The sequence below is a fragment of the Salvelinus alpinus genome, chromosome 3 (assembly GCF_045679555.1).
Source record: "Salvelinus alpinus chromosome 3, SLU_Salpinus.1, whole genome shotgun sequence".
NCBI lineage: Eukaryota > Metazoa > Chordata > Actinopteri > Salmoniformes > Salmonidae > Salvelinus > Salvelinus alpinus.
In genome coordinates, this window is record NC_092088.1 from 31,909,281 (window position 1) to 31,927,081 (window position 17,801).

The 17,801-nt window shown below is 42.5% G+C and overlaps 1 protein-coding gene and 1 long non-coding RNA gene across 4 annotated transcripts in view; both read right to left on the reverse strand.

Annotated features, from left to right (window-relative positions):
* Window positions 1–17,801, reverse strand: part of afap1l2 (actin filament associated protein 1-like 2) — a 157,477-nt gene that overhangs the window by 18,235 nt on the left and 121,441 nt on the right. For 2 of the 3 annotated variants that reach the window (XR_011673920.1, XM_071391065.1), the window contains exons 12-14: window positions 16,255–16,400; window positions 15,935–16,049; window positions 75–332 (exon numbers count right to left, since the gene is read on the reverse strand). Coding sequence is in view for 2 of the 3 variants with exons in the window: in XM_071391065.1 (XP_071247166.1) it covers window positions 75–332; window positions 15,935–16,049; window positions 16,255–16,400 (519 nt within the window). In the remaining variant the exon portion in view is untranslated. The remainder of the gene's footprint in view (window positions 1–74; window positions 333–15,934; window positions 16,050–16,254; window positions 16,401–17,801) is intronic. The other variant, XM_071391066.1, reaches the window with a different exon arrangement.
* Window positions 339–10,223, reverse strand: LOC139569651 (uncharacterized). The gene is made up of 5 exons (XR_011673921.1): window positions 9,028–10,223; window positions 8,192–8,924; window positions 7,647–7,961; window positions 7,268–7,400; window positions 339–5,844 (listed from the first exon to the last, which is right to left on the reverse strand). It is a non-coding gene; the product is annotated as an uncharacterized lncRNA (long non-coding RNA).

A 17,801-nucleotide genomic window follows, 5' to 3' on the forward strand; every position in this document is an offset into this window, starting at 1 on the left:
TAGACATTCTTACATGATTACAATGGATACAGTATTAGCCTTGGGTTTAGATGCTGAATGATTTGGTTCCATACCTGGCTAGGGAGGTCCTGCTGCTCCTCAGTGGGGGCGGGTGAAGAGCGGGGGGGTTCTTTGTTTGGGGACCCTATGCCACAGGACGTGTGGAGGAACGATCGTACAGGAATGAGGTCCAAGTAAACCCTGTCTGCTGCGTCCTGCCCTGCACTGTCCACCACCACCACATCGCCATCTTGACCACACGGTCCAGTGCTGTCTTGACGACATTGACCACTGCTCTCCTGATCATCCAGAAGCCCGCTCTCCTCTGCATCCTGTCATGGCAGAAACAGAGGTACACACAGCACTGAGATACTGCTTTTCCAGGCTCCCTACATAATTATGAGTGATGAGAGGTGTTTCAGACATAATTATGCACCATAGTTGCATTTTTAAATTCTGGGGCCGAGAGAGTTCAACCAGTGACGTCAGCCATTGATTGATCCTAAAATGAATGGAGTCATGTTTTGTAGCAATTATTGTGGCCTTTGTGTTTCACCGATTGCACAATCATTTTGCAGCGAGTAGATATGGTTATCCTTGTTCAATAGAGATATTGGACTTGTCTCAACGATGTTCCTGTCTGCCACAACATTGCAGCATATCTAGGTTGACACATTTTACATGGCTTTGTAAAGACTACAGCCTCACGGGAGCCCTTCTTCCTTCTAGAATTGTGTTCCTACCCTCAAAGGCAGGCTAAATCGAGGCGGTACTAGTTTCTACAGGTTCACAGGAGCAATGTTACCGTGCACTGTCTATCCAAGATGATCAAATAATTAAAATGGCTGATTGAGTGCTTGAGACGTTTTAGTTTTTTTCTGTAAAAAGCTCTATTTTTACATGAAGCAGTGTTGTTCAGTACAGTATAAGTTTTTGATTCGGCCATAACAGGGCTTGCTAGGACCACTACAAGTCAAGCTAGGCAAGTTGAGCTAGCTAGTATGTATATAATGGAGTTTGATCAAATCTTTTATATAATATTTTTTTTTACAAGTCTATGACAAGTGACCAAATGATTCAAGCTGCATCAGAAAACAATCATGAGGACTTCAAATACTGCATCAATTCATTGTGAAATTCATGAAATGTATTTGGAAGTAACTAGCTACAATATTACTGCTAAAACAAATGATGCAGGGAGTTGGTGCATTTCAACTTTCATTTGTTGGCATGTAACCATGTTTCATTAAAACTGTAAATTAGTCTGCCAATATAGAAAATAAGTAGACATGGCTTGTATCCAATAAAACGATTATTTGCTCTGGAGAATGAGGTGAGTTTTCATAGCAGTATGCAGGAAGTGTTTCACAATTCCTGACAATTAATCCTAGTAAAAATTCCCTGTCTTAGGTCAGTTAGGATCACCACTTTATTTTAAGAATGTGAAATGTCAGAATAATAGTAGAGAGAATGATTTATTTGAGCTTTTATTTCTTTCATCACTTTCCCAGTGGGTCAGAAGTTTACATGCACTCAGTTAGTATTTGGTAGCATTGCCTTTAAATTGTTTAACTTGGGTCAAAACGTTTCAGGTAACCTTCCACAAGCTTCCCACAATAAGTTGGGTGAATTTTGGCCCATTCCTCCTGACAGAGCTGGTGTAACTGAGTCAGGTTTGTAGGCCTTCTTGCTCGCACACGCTTTTTCAGTTCTGCCCACAAATTTTCTATAGGATTGAGGTCAGGGCTTTGTGATGGCCACTCCAATACCTTGACTTTGTTGTTCTTAAGCCATTTTGCCACAACTTTGGAAGTATGCTTGGGGTCATTGTTCATTTGGAAGACACATTTGCGACCAAGCTTTAACTTCCTGACTGATGTCTTGAGATGTTGCTTCAATATATCCACATAATTTTCTTTCCTCATGATGCCATCTATTTTGTGAAGTGCACCAGTTCATCCTGCAGCAAAGCACCCCCACAACATGATGCTGCCACCATGGTGCTCTTCAAGCCTCCCACTTTTTCCTCCAAACATAACGATGGTCATCATGGCCAAACAGTTCTATTTTTGTTTCATCAGACCAGAGGACATTTCTCCAAAAAGTACGATCTTTGTCCCCATATGCTGTTGCAAACTGTAGTCTGGCTTTTTTATGGCGGTTTTGGAGCAGTGGCTTCTTCCTTGCCCAGCGGAATTTCAGGTTATGTCGATATAGGACTCGTTTTACTGTGGATATAGATACTTTGTACCTGTTTCCTCCACTATCTTCACAAGGTCCTTTGCTGTTGTTCTGGGATTGATTTGCACTTTTCGGCACCAAAGTACATTGATCTCTAGGAGACAGAACGCGGCTCCTTCCTGAGCGGTATGACGGCTGCGTTGTCCCATGGTGTTTATACTTGCGCACTATTGTTTGTACAGATGAATGTGGTACCTTCAGGCATTTGGAAATTGCTCCCAAGGATGAACCAGCCTTGTGGAGGTCTACAATTTTTTTCTGATTTCTTTTGAATTTCCCATGATGTCAAGTAAAGAGGCACTGAGTTTGAAGGTAGGCCTTGAAATACATCCACAGGTACACCTCCAATTGATTCAAATTATGTCAATTAGCCTATCAGAAGTTTCTAAAGCCATGACATAACTTTCTGGAATTTTCCAAGGTGTTTAAAGGCACAGTCAACCTAGTGTATGTAAACTTCTGACCCACTGGAATTGTGATACAGTGAATTATAAGTGAAATAATCTGTCTGTAAACAATTGTTGGGAAAATGACTTGTGTCATGCACAAAGTAGGTCCTAACCGACTTGCCAAAACTATAGTTTGTTAACAAGAAATTTGTGAAGTGGTTGAAAAACGAGTTTTAATGACTCCAAGCTAAGTGTATGTAAACTTCCAACTTCAACTGTACGTACGTACGTACGTACGTACGTACACACACACACCCCACCCTACCCCCACAAACAACCACAAGCTCAGATGTTCAACTGTTGTTCCATCCCGAGCCCAACTCAAGAAAGGACTTGATGTGCGAATGCATACAGTTGTAGCTGTTTGAGAAGGCATGCAACATTTAGCAAGAATGGGGAGATTTGATTAACCAATGTCAAGTCCTAGCTGATGGTGCTCAGATACACCCCCTTCCCCAGAAACACGCTGGTTGATAATGGAACACTAGTCAATTAATGTTTAGATATCTTGCATTACTCATCTCATATGTATATACTGTATTCTAAACTATTCTACGGTATCTTAGTCACTTAATGTTTACATATCTGGCATTACTCTTCTCATGTATTTACAGTCGGAGCCAAAAGTTTTGAGAATGACACAAATATTAATTTTCACAAAGTCTGCTACCTCAGTTTGTATGATGGCAATTTGCATATACTCCAGAATGTTATGAAGAGTGATCAGATGAATTGCAATTAATTGCAAAGTCCCTCTTTGCCATGCAAATGAACTGAATCCCCCAAAAACATTTCCACTGCATTTCAGCCCTGCCACAAAAGGACCAGCTGACATCATGTCAGTGATTCTCTCGTTAACACAGGTGTGAGTGTTGACGAGGACAAGGCTGAGTTTGAATAACAGACTGGAAGCTTCAAAAGGAGGGTGGTGTTTGGAATCATTGTTCTTCCTCTGTCAACCATGGTTACCTGCAAGGAAACATGTGCCGTCATCATTGCTTTGCACAAAAAGGGCTTCACAGGCAAGGATATTGGTACCAGTAAGATTGCACCTGGTGGTTCAAAAAAATCAACCATTTATCAGATCATCAAGAACTTCAAGGAGAGCGGTTCAATTGTTGTGAAGAAGGCTTCAGGGCGCCCAAGAAATCCCAGGAAGCACCAGGACCGTCTCCTAAAGTTGATTCAGCTGCAAGATCGGGGCACCACCAGTACAGAGCTTGCTCAGGAATGACAGCAGGCAGGTGTGTGTGCATCTGCACGCACAGTGAGGCAAAGACTTTTGGAGGATGGCCTGGTGTCAAGAAGGGCAGCAAAGATGCCACTTCTCTCCAGGAAAACCATCAGGGACAGACTGATATTCTGCTAAAGGTACAGGGATTGGACTGCTGAGGACTGGGGTAAAGTCATTTTCTCTGATGAATCCCCTTTCCGATTGTTTGGGGCATCCGGGAAAAAGCTTATCCGGAGAAGACAAGGTGAGCGCTACCATCAGTCCTGTGTCATGCCAACAGTAAAGCATCCTGAGACCATTCATGTGTGGGGTTGCTTCTCAGCCAAGGGAGTGGGCTCACTCACAATTTTGCCTAAGAACACAGCCATGAATAAAGAATGGTACCAACACATTCTCCGGGAGCAACTTCTCCCAACCATCCAGGAACAGTTTGGTGACGAACAATGCCTTTTCCAGCATGATGGAGCACCTTGCCATAAGGCAAACATGATAACTAAGTGGCTCAGGGAACAAAACATAGATATGTTGGGTCCATGGCCAGAAAACTCCCCAGACCTTAACCCCATTGAGAACTTGTGGTCAATCCTCAAGAGGCGGGTGGACAAACAAAAACCCACAAATTCTGACAAACTCCAAGCATTGATTATGCAAGAATGGGCTGCCATCAGTCAGGATGTGGCCCAGAAGTTAATTGACAGCATGCCAGGGCGGATTGCAGAGGTCTTGAAAAAGAAGGGTCAACACTGCAATATTGACTCTTTGAATCAACTTCATGTAATTATCAATAAAAGCCTTTGACACTCATGAAATGCTTGTAATTATACTTCAGTATTCCATAGTAACATCTGACAAAAATATCTAAAGACACTGAAGCAGCAAACTTTATGGAAATTCATATTTGTGTCATTCTCAAAACTTTTGGCCACGTTACTGTTCTCTATACTATTCTACAGTATCTGATTCACTTAATAATGCTTACATATCTTGCTTTACTCATCTCATATGTATATACTGTTTTTCTATACTATTCTACTGTATCTTAGTGCGTTCAGCTCTGACATCATTTGTCCATATGTATATAGTCTTAATTCATTCCTACTTAGATTTGTGTGTATATGTTGTGTAATTTGTTAGATATTACTTGTTAGATGTTACTGCACTGTTGGAGGTAAAAGCACAAACATTTCACTACACCCGCAATAACATCTGCTAATCACGTATATGTAACCAATCAAATTTGATGCCACACTCACCACATACGCTGCTGCTATTGTCTATTATCTATTCTGTTGCCTAGTTACTTTACCCCTACCTATATGTACATAGCTACCTCAATTATATCGTACACCTGCACATCGACTCAGTACTGGTACTCCCTGTATATAGCCATGTTACTTTTACTCGTTGTGCTATTCATTATTCACTGTGTATTTATTTTTCGTGTCACCATTTTTATTTGTTATTTTATATCATTATCCTACCTCTGCATTGTCTGAAAAAGGACTCGTAAGTAAGCATTTCACAATTAGTCTACACCTCATTTACAGGGGACAAATACAATTTAATTTGAGTTGTAAGCATACTACGCATTCTATATTATACTATATCAGCCTAATTGAATATGGATGTTGTGTTGGCTGAATGATCCAGGCAGTGTCCTGAATGTTCTTCAGTTGGTGAACCTCATCTTGTGTTGGTCAATGGCAGCTAGTTTATTAGGCATTGGCGCTGTGGCGATGTAGGCAGAGATGTTGGGGAGCTGTGACATTGGCTGCTTGTTGACCACTGTCTTGTCCTTTCTTCGCTCCACAGCCAGGTGGACAAGTCTCTCCCTGAAGTTGTGGGTTCTGAGTTAGTACATTTTCTTCAGCACCCACTGCTTCGACCTCTTACAATAGATTAGTTTGTACTGCAAGTCTCCTGGAAAGACATGAAGACAGATCATGAGGATGTGTAACCATAAAATAAACAATGTTCATGTGTAAACAAAAATGTGTACATTAGACTGGTAGAGTGCCTTGCAAAATTATTAATGTTTTCCCTATTTTGTTGCATTACAACCTGTAATTTAAATTGATTGATTTCTGTTTGGATTTCATGTAACGGACATACACAAAATAGTCCAAATTGGCGAAGTGAAACTAAAAAAATGACTTCTTTTTTTTTTTATACGGAAAAGTGGTGTGTGCATATGTATTCACCCCCTTTGCTATGAAGCCCCTAAATAAGATCTGGTGCAACCAATTACCTTCAGAAGTCACATAATTTTTTTATTTGCTAAAAATTAAGCCTTTTGGCTATCAAGGAAAACACTATGTCTGGCGCAAACACAACACCTCTCATCACCCTGAGAACACCATCCCCACAGTGAAGCATGGTGGTGGCAGCATCATGCTGTGGGGATGTTTTTCCATTGGCAGACACTGGGAAACTGGTCAGAATTAAAGGAACGATGGATGGCGCTAAATACAGGGAAATTAATGAGGGAAACCTGTTTCAGTCTTCCAGAGATTTGAGACTAAGACGGAGGTTCACCTTCCAGCAGGACAATGACCCTAATCATACTGCTAAAGCAACACTCAAGTGGTTTAAGGGGAAACATTTACAATGTTGGAATGGCTTAGTCAAAGCCCAGACCTCAACCCAATTGAGAATCTGTGGTATGACTTAAAGATTGCTGTACACCAGCGGATCCCATCAAACTTGAAGGAGCTGGAGCAGTTTTGCCTTGAAGAATGGGCAAAAATCCCAGTGGCTAGATGTGCCAAGCTTATAGAGACATAACCCAAGAGACTTGCAGCTGTAATTGCTGCAAAAGGTGGCTCTACACAGTATTGAGTTTGGGGTGGGCTTATTGTTTTTTTGTGTGTCTTATTTCTTGTTTGCGTCACAATAAAAAATATTTTGCATCTTCAAAGTGGTAGGCATGTTGTGTAAATCAAATGATACAAACCTCCCAAAAATCTATTTAAATCCCAGATTGTAAGGCAACAAAATAGGAAAAATGCCAAGGGGGTGAATACTTTTGCAAGCCACTGTATGTTTTGTTACACTCAGAGGCAATAATGGGGCATTGAGATGGGCTGTTAACGAAGGTTTGAAAAGTTTGAGGGGGGCTTGACTTGTAGACAGTCTAGTCATGTATTGTTGTGTATGAGCACCTTCAGTTGTGCTGTTTAGTAGACAAGCACTGCCAACAATAGAGTGAATAGGCTAGAAGAGTTTACTAACACCCCCTCTCCCCTATGCCAAAGAACTGACTTCAAGTGTGTGAAAAGTTTGAGGAGGACCTGGCTTGTTTATTGGTGATTTTGTATTCTCAAAATTTCGCTTTCATAAATACCTTTGGCTTGTTTGCATCCCACATTCTCATTATGCTTTCCACTCTGTGTCCACTTTTTCATTTCACAGGAGCCCAAAATGCTCCCGCTTTGGGGAGTACTTTAGGAGAGCACTGTGGAATGCCTCCAGATGGCCTATGTGTTTATAAAGACAAAACAGAGTAGACTAAGTATTTTTGGCTTTTCTGACTGAAAATATAAAAACGTTATGCTGTTATTGATGACTACTAAACTGTATGTTTGAATCTGGTCATTTGTTCGAGATCAGTTTTCAAATGTTGTCCAACACAATTGCAGAGGTCATCAAACACAACTGAGGTCAGGGTGTTGACAGTGTACTTCTCCCCCCCCCCCCCCCCCACCCCGTGTCCAGCCGTGTACCTCACAGATGTCCTTGAGAACGGAGGCCCACATACGCTTCAGCTCCTTCAAAGACAGACGACATATATCTGCTTTTGGATATCATCAGTACAGGGCATGCACCAGTACAAGTGCTAGGTGTCTCCTGGACCAACGCATGTCGATCAGATTTGGGGTGAGAATGACAGCACATTACAGTGAACAAGAAACACAACTTACGGAGTGTGCGGGTTCTCTCCATTTAATTTACCTCAGGGTCACCATTACACCATGCTGAACACCAAAACATCTCATTTCCTCGCTTCTTGGCCTTCAGCAGATGTTTATTTTGGATACCTGTTTGAAAGATGTTTTTATACAACAAACTAATCAGCCCTTTCTGATTTTCTCAATTTTTGCAATAAAAAAAAAAATACTGAACGTTATTAGATCCTCAACCAAAACCTAATATTAGATAAAAGGAACCTGAGTTTACAAATAACAAAAATGTATTATACTTATTTATTTAATTAACAAAGTTATGGAACACCCAATTCCCCTGTGTGAAAAAGTAAGTGCACACTTACACTCAATAACTGGTTGTGCCACCTTTAGCTGCAATGACTGCAACCAAATACTTCCTGTAGTTGTTGATCAGTCTCTCACATCGCTGAGGAGGAATTTTGGCCCACTCTTGCATGCAGAACTGCTTTAACTCAGCAACATTTATGGGTTTTCAAGCGTGAACTGCTCGTTTCAAGTCCTGCCACAACATCTCAATTGGGATTGGGTCTGGACTTCGACTAGGCGATTCCAAAACTCTAAATGTTTTGCTTGCTTTTTAACCATTTTCATGGAGACTTGATTGTGTGTTTTTGATCGTCGTCTTGCTGCATGACCCAGCTGCGATTCAGCTTCAGCTCAGACTGATGGCCTGACATTCTCCTGTAAAATTCTCTCATACAGAGCAGAATTCGTTGTTCCTTCTATTAAGGCAAGTCGTCCAGGTCCTGAGGCAGCAAAGCATCCCCAAACCACCACGCTTGACTGTTGGTATGAGGTTCTTACTGTGGAAAGCAGTGTTTGGTTTTCGGCAGACATAATGGAACCCATCTTGTTCAAGATTGGGTTCTGCAGTGCTAATCTTTCACTGTATGCGACACATCAAGCTCTTGTTAGACGTCAGAGAAGAGATCCCTCATCTTGAGTATAGATTGTGACCCCATCCACTGTGAGACCCATGTTGTCCACCAGCTTTGTCAGAGCTCGCTTGAAGCCAATTACTACCTCCGTCGCAACAGAACTGGGTGCCTCCGGGACCTATAACGGGCAAAAGTAACACAGATTTACAGCCAGTCACTAGGTGCGATAACACAACATGCCATTGACCATCATACTGTAAACTGTATTCATTGTACTGTACCTGTATTAGTTCACTCTGCACAATCTCGCTGACGTCATCGGTAGTCAGGCAATAGGTGGTGTATTTGGCGCTATAGCGAGAGAGTAGAGAATAGTACTATATTGATCCCGACTTGGGGAATTGTTGTATCACTTATCACCCTAAAAATGACAAAGACAAGACCCGTATCAATGAAAACACGTGATAAAAAACACACACTAACACACATAAGGCAGTGCATGTTAAATAGCAATGCAAAGATAGTGCTGTAGCCCAGACTGTCGCGGCATGCATCACCAGACAGCTGTGCTCCAACACCATCCAGGAACAGTCTTGCCAAAATAGTGTTTCTTCCTTCCCCATACTCTGCATTTATGACTGGAAACAGGTAGATATTCTGAATCGGATAGAAGGTGGTGCTGCCAAACAGCTTCAGGTTCGTGGTCTGAGCCCAGTCCTGCAGCTCGGTGTAAGTGCCTCCTGAAAACATCACAGATGCAGCTGTGAGAAGATTAACCTCTGCCATTTCCCCAATATCAGGACAGGAGGTCCTTGTCCCTGTGTGTCTGCCATTACAGTCCCACTTCACCTTCATCATAGCCCCAACATATGAAATGGCTGTAGATGATTGGCTATCCACATGTCTGGCAGAACTTCATGAGCTTCATGACCTTGGACTCAGACTATACACTTTGGCTCTTGCCAGTCCCGTGCAGTCTTTTCTTCTTCTTCTGAGTCAGAGGATGTTCCCGACTGAAAGCTTTCATCCAATGGGTCTACAGGATCTGTACTACTAAAGCTGGTGTCAAGGTCTTTATCAGCAGCAGCAAGATTAGTATGTAGGACACACACTAGTCAGTGATTAGCCAACATTTTACTACTTTGTACCCATCAATACACACTCAAACAATGTACTATATCCTCCCACCCCCCTCGTGTCAATAGATCATGCATACTAACCTTCATACACAATACCCACCCCCAAAAGACACCAGTCAGTCACCCCACACCATCTCCTCCTTACTAATACCTCTATTTTTCTTCGATTTAGACTTCAAGCTTTGCATAAACAATCAACTAAGCCTCCATAATACAGAGAAAACTATAGTAGAAGTTGTAGCCTATATATAAAACACACCAACTATGATAAGACAGACCATGTTAATGCCTAGCTCTAGTAATTTATTTGGTCATAATGGAAAGATTTAGCAAAGGTGACTTACACTACTAGTTCCTGGTGCTGAGCTTGATGTTGATGTGCTGCAGATGTTGATGGGATTGGACTCTGTAAATAGAACACATAGGCCAGTCACATTAGCCCCTGCAGAAGTTAACTAGCTAACGGTTAGATACGGTCCGGTAGGCTGTAGTTAACGTATCCTAACATAGCTAACGCTAGATTGCAAAGTTACAAATCCCATTGACAGATAGCAGCTGGCTAATTGCATTGATTTGCGTTGGAATGGCTAGCCAGCTTATTATAACATCTTGCTAGCTAGATTTTTTATTTGTTTTTTAGATAAACAAATAACGTTATAGTTTCCTAGCTAGTTAGCTACATTACCTCTGGTCGACTTCTTTTCTGCGCTGATGTTGGGTGATCGGATGCCTTCCTCTTTGAAGTGAAGATAAAAATCGACGGAATAGCTTCTTCACTTTTCAACATTCGACGACCTGGCAACCCCATCAGTTGAAACTTCATGTCCATTTCGAAATCCTCTGGCTGAAAGTGCTGGCTACAAACACGGAGATTTGGATATTTCGCCACAGGAGTATTCACATCATAGGCAGGGTTCTTTATTGCTGCCAGCCACTGTCGGCTCCGAGGAATATCTCCTGTAAAGTCTAGTCATGTTGTGGTGCTCAGTACCTGAATGTGCAAACTACAAGCAAGCGCAGGGTGCTGGAGTCAAATTTGATCTGTTACCTGCTTATTGTCGACATACACACAAAAAAAATTGTTATTCGCAATCTGATGTTCTATGAACGAGTGGCTGGTACAGTGAGTAACGTTTGCTACCTGTTGACACCCATTCTCAACTGGATCCACCTAGACAGAGGCGACACTATGTCCTGAAATTGCTATGAACTGGATATTGTGGTTCGCTTACAACCAGAAAGATAATTAAATATATATATATATGAATGCAACATGTAAAGTGTTGGTCCCATGTTTCATGAGCTGAAATAAAAGATCCCAGATATGTTCAATACGCACAAAAAGCTTAATTCTCTCAAATTTTGTGCACAAATTTGTTTACTTTCCTGTTAGTGAGCATTTCTCCTTTGCCAAGATAATCCACCTGACAGGTGTGGCATATCAAGAAGCTGATCAAACAGCATGATCATTACACAGGTGCACCTTGTGCTGTGGAAAATAAAAGCCCACTCTAAAATGTACAGTTTTGTCACACAACACAATACCACAGCTGTCTCAAGTTAAGGGAGCATGCAATTGGCATGCTGACTGCAGGAATGTCCACCAGAGCTGTTGCCAGATAATTTTATGTTAATTTCTCTACCATAAGCCGAGAATTTGGCAGTGAGTCCAACCAGCCTCACAAATGCAGACCACATGTAACCACGCCAGCCCAGGACCTCCACATCCGGCTTATTCACCTGCTGGATCGTCTGAGACCAGCCACCCGCACAGCTGATGAAACTGAGGAGTATTTCTGTCTGTAATAAAGCCCTTTTGTGGGGAAAAACTCATTCTGATTGGCTGGGCCTGGCTCTCCAGTGGGTGGGCCTATGCCCTCCAAAGCCCACACATGGCTTCGCTACTCCCCAGTCATGTGAAATCCATAGATTAGAGCCTGCTGAATTTATTTCAATTGACTGATTTCCTTACATGAACTGTAACTCAGAAAAATCATTGAAATTGTTGCATGTTGCGTTTATATTTTTGTTCAGTATAGATGGCCTGTTTCTACTGGTGAGATGCAGAAATGCTTGTATTTGTAAATTAGCAATTTTTTTGAGACATATGTTAAAAACATATTAATGAACACAGAGAAAGAGCAGAAGTGAAATTTTCCTTTAAATTTAACACTGGCCCAGTGTCTATACTGGTCTACACTTTTCAGTGTGAAATTAAAACACTTAGTGTAAGCTTTATTTCCCAGAGTGCCTTGCCTTTCGAGTGAATTGTAGAGTTACCACCCATGACTGTTGCATTCATCTGTTTTCAGTACAGTGGCTTTCACCAACTGAAATCCTAAGTGAATATTTTATCATTCAAATTAAATTATTTAACAGAATTCAACAAATATATAATAAGGCCTGATTTTGTGAAGAGGGCACGGCAAAGCCTATTCCCCCTCAAAAAGATTTGGCATGGGTCCTGAGATCCTCAAAAGGTTCTACAGCTGCAACATCGAGAGCATCCTGACTGGTTGCATCACTGCCTGGTACAGCAATTGCTCGGCCTCTAACCGCAAGGCACTACAGAGTGTAGTGCGAACGGCCCAGTACATCACTGGGGCTAAGCTGCCTGCCATCCAGGACCTCTACACCAGGCGGTGTCAGAGGAAGGCCCTAATAATTGTCAAACACCCCAGCCAACCCAGTCATAGACTGTTCTCTCTACTACCGCATGGCAAGCGGTACCGGAGGGCCAAGTCTAGGACAAAAAGGCTTCTCAACAGCATTTACCCCCAAGCCATAAGACTCCTGAACAGGTAATCAAATGGCTACCTGGACTATTTGCATTGTGTGCCCCCCCAACCCCTCTTTTTACGCTGCTGCTACTCTCTGTTTATCATATATGCATAGTGACTTTAACTATACATTCATGTACATACTACCTCAATTGGGCCGACAACCCAGTGCTCCCGCAAATTGGCTAACCGGGCTATCTGCATTGTGTCCCGCTATCCGCCAACCTCTATTTTACGCTACTCTCTCTTCATCATATATGCATAGTCACTTTAACCATATCTACATGTACATAATACCTCAATCACCCTGACTAACTGGTGTCTGTATGTAGCCTCGCTACTGTATATAGCCTGTCTTTTTGCTGTTGTTTTATTTCTTTACTTACCTATTGTTCACCTAATACCTTTTTTGCACAATTGGTAAGTAAGCATTTCACTGTAAGGTTGTATCCTGTTGTATTCGGCGCACATGACAAATAAACGTTGATTTGATTTGATTCTGAGGGCTGAGTTTTACCCTAATACAGTGGCCTGAAACTAATGGTTTTCAGGCCTGAAACGCACATTATAATGACTTACAAAGTGATGTGTAATTCCTATTGGAATCCAACCAGAGTGGGGATATCCAACATTTTGAATTTAATTTCACCCGCAACTTGCATTCAGAATGACTTCCAGGTTGGGAAGACTAAGATATTAGTGATATGCAGATTGTGAACAATTCGTTATTTTTGAACAACTCCTTTTACTGACTCGAGAGTCATGATACATTTTTCTTAGTGACCCGTTCATTTTAATAGTTCGTTTGACCTGCTTGCCGCAATGAATTCTACAGCAGGATTAATACGCGCTACTCCGGAGACATGCTCCGCCACCGTCTATCATGTGCAGCACAAAGAAGAAAAATACTCGTTTAGAACTGATAAATGATCGTATGGTCCAAGAATGAAAGCAATCAATTTAGTATTGAATGTTATCGATGGACACTGCTTTGTAGAACCAAAACATACTCAGTCTGTCTCTGCTCAACACTCAAACTTGAGAACGAATCGTTTGGGTGGCTGATGCAGTTCGCAAACAATAGCCTATTAATTCATCAATCATGCAAAAACATAAATATTGAAATAAACTGTTCTAAAAATCAACCAGCAAAAGAGCATGCTGGGAAATATGATAATGATGGCCGTGGTTTTGGTATGGCAACTGCACGGCCTCCGACCGCAAGACACTACAGAGGGTAGTGCGAACGGCCCAGTACATCACTGGGGCCAAGCTTCCTGCCATCCAGGACCTCTATACTAGGCGGTGTCAGAGGAAGGCCCTAAAAATTGTCAAAGACTCCAGCCACCCTAGTCATAGACTGTTTTCTCTGCTACCGCACAGCAAGCGGTACCGGAGCGCAAAGTCTAGGTCCAAGAGGCTTCTAAACAGCTTCTACCACCAAGCCATAAGACTCCTGAACACCTAATAAAATGGCTACCCAGACTATTTGCATTGCCCCCCCGCCCCTCCTTCTTTTACACCACTGCTACTCTCTGTTGTTATCATCTATGCATAGCCACTTTAATAACTCTACCAACATGTACATATTACCTCAACTAACCGGTGACCCCGCACATTGACTCTGTACTGGTACCCCCCTGTATATAGTCTCGCTATTGTTATTTTACTGCTGCTCTTTAATTACTTGTTACTTTAATTTCTTATTCTTGATCCGTTAAAAAAAAAAACTGCATTGTTGGTTAGGGGCCCATAAGTAAGCATTTCACTCTAAGGTCTACACCTGTTGTATTCAGAGCATGTGACTAATAACATTTGATTTGAATCAACACTAGAAATGTTCAACTGAAAAATCGACACTAGTTAACACTGGCCAATTTGCAGTGAGCAAATGTAGCACGTATCAACACACTCAGAGATACATTATGTTTCCATTAGCTCTCTGCACTCCAAACTAGAGTACAACCTGAAAGAGCAAGAAGCCATACACACTCAGTTATACACACCCCATACACACCCAGGTATACACACCCCATACACACTCAGTTATACACACCCCATACACACTCAGGTTATACACACCCCATACACACTCAGGTTATACACACCCCATACACACTCAGTTATACACACCCCATACACACTCAGTTATACACACCCCATACACACTCAGGTTATACACACCCCATACACACTCAGGTTATACACACCCCATACACACTCAGGTTATACACACCCCATACACACTCAGGTTATACACACCCCATACACACTCAGGTATACACACCCCATACACACTCAGGTATACACACCCCATACACACTCAGGTATACACACCCCATACACACTCAGGTATACACACCCCATACACACTCAGGTATACACACCCCATACACACTCAGGTTATACACACCCCATACACACTCAGGTATACACACCCCATACACACTCAGGTATACACACCCCATAGACACTCAGGTTATACACACCCCATAGACACTCAGGTTATACACACCCCATACACACTCAGGTATACACACCCCATAGACATTCAGGTATACACACCCCATAGACACTCAGGTATACACACCCCATAGACACTCAGGTATACACACCCCATACACACTCAGTTATACACACCCCATACACACTCAGGTTATACACACCCCATACACACTCAGGTTATACACACCCCATACACACTCAGGTTATACACACCCCATACACACTCAGGTTATACACACCCCATACACACTCAGGTTATACACACCCCATACACACTCAGGTATACACACCCCATACACACTCAGTTATACACACCCCATACACACTCAGTTATACACACCCCATACACACTCAGTTATACACACCCCATACACACTCAGTTATACACACCCCATACACACTCAGTTATACACACCCCATACACACTCAGTTATACACACTCAGGTTATACACACCGCATACACACTCAGGTTATACACACCCCATACACACTCAGGTTATACACATCCCATACACACTCAGGTTATACAACTGATGTACAACACATTGGACACAGATATTTCTGTCATACAATGGTGAGTTTGTCTGCATACAAATGTTTACGCAACCATTGTGCTGTGTGTCTCAACGAACGCTGTGTGACCTTTTCTGTGCAGACATTGTGCTGTTGTGTCAAATGGGTAAATGGGAACACCGCCATCAGTGGTGTACGTGGCTGAATTAATACTCTTGAATTTGTTGTTGTATTGATGCGGTGAGCTCACCTCTAGTTCGCCCTCTATAGAAGCCACATCGTCATAAATGTCATCTGAACCATGGGGGGCCGAGGAAAGGCTGTCTTTGTAGGTGCTAGGCTCTGAGTACCTCCCCTGCATCAGACTGAAGAATACACACACATATTACTGTATAAGCTCTCTCTCACACACAGTCCTGTACAGCTACACACACACACACACACACACACACACACACACACACACACACACACACACACACACACACACACACACACACACACACACACACACACACACACACACACACACACACACACACACACAAACACTGTGATGAATTAACTAACTACAAGGAGGTCTTGGCTGCATTGACTATGCTGGAGATCCTCTCAGAGTTGACATAGTCATAGGTGAGTTCTTCAGGGTCTGTCTTAGTCCCAGTCTGAGATAGCAGAAGACCCAGCCAGTGACCCATATCAGCTGACGACTTGGCCTGGGAGTGGAAAGCGGCATAGAGGAGAGAACAAGGGCAGAGGAGAGAAGAGATGGGTGCGGTAAGGACAGAAGAGGAGAGGGAGAGGACGGGAAAGAGGAGAGAAGCGGAGAGCATTTTGAAAACACAGCCTTGATTATAACATAAAAATCAAGTTGCCTATTACGTAGATGAACCAACAGGTGGCAGTTATGTCAAGGCTTTAGTCTGAAGATCACCCTAAAAAAAAAATATCCCTCCACAGGAAATGAGTTGATTATCAATTTTCTGCAGCACATTTTTTTCATTTTAGTTTTTAAAGTCCATTAAATAAAACTAAAAAAGGAATTTCATTGACCATAACAGCACTATTTTTTTATTTAACCTTTATTTAACTAGGCAAGTCAGTTAAGAACAAATTCTTATTTACAATGACGGGCCTACCCCGGCCAAACCTTAACCCGGACAACGCTGGGCCAATTGTGCACCGCCCTATGGGACTCCCAATCACGGCCGGTTGTGATACAGCCTGGAATGAAACCAGGGTCTGTAGTGACGCCACTAGCACTGAGATGCAGTGCCTTAGACCGCCGCGCCACTTGGGAGCCCCAAAGCAGGGTGGTGCTGAAGCTTAAATAAAAAAAGAGGAGTTCCTCTTGCTCACAAATCCCAGTACATCCACTACCTCCCCTACACACACACGCACGCACACGCGTGTCATGTTCTTCTATCCTTGTGGGGACCTAGAATGTATTTCCATTCAAAATCCTATTTTCCCTAACCCCTCTCCCTTAACCTAACCCTTAAGCTTAAAATAGCCTGTGTCCTCATGGGGACACGGGTGATGTCCCCACGAGGGAGAATTGTCCTTGTTTTACTATCCTTGTGGGGATTTTGGGGGATTTTAAGTCCCAACAAGGATAGAAGAACCAACCCACACACACTTCCCCTTTACTCCTCTGGGCCAGAATTTGTAGTGTGTGTCAGACAGTACAATTGAAGTGTTTAGTGTTCTTTGGAGGAGCACTGTACCATCAGCACAGTCTCAGTGTTAGGAATGCTAGTATGTGTTTTTTGCACTAGGCGCCGTGTGTCTGGCGGGTGGGGTTGGTGTGTGCGTGGCGTGCATGCGTTTCCAGAATGGGGACTGTTCTCAGTAAGTATTTCAGAGAGGGACAGGGGCCAGGTTCTCATATGAGGTCAGCTCCTGCACTAGGGACTTAGTAAAGGGCTTTTACAAGAGCTTTCTTGATGACTGATTTCCGTATAATTAATGCTTATATGGAATGGTACAACATGCAATAACCAGTGTCAAGGCTAAAGATGTGTGTTTGTGTTGTAATTTGCTATTTAACATGCAATGACGTATGCGAGTTAGTATGTGTTTTTGATTATGCGTTTTCATTGATACGGGCCTTTTTT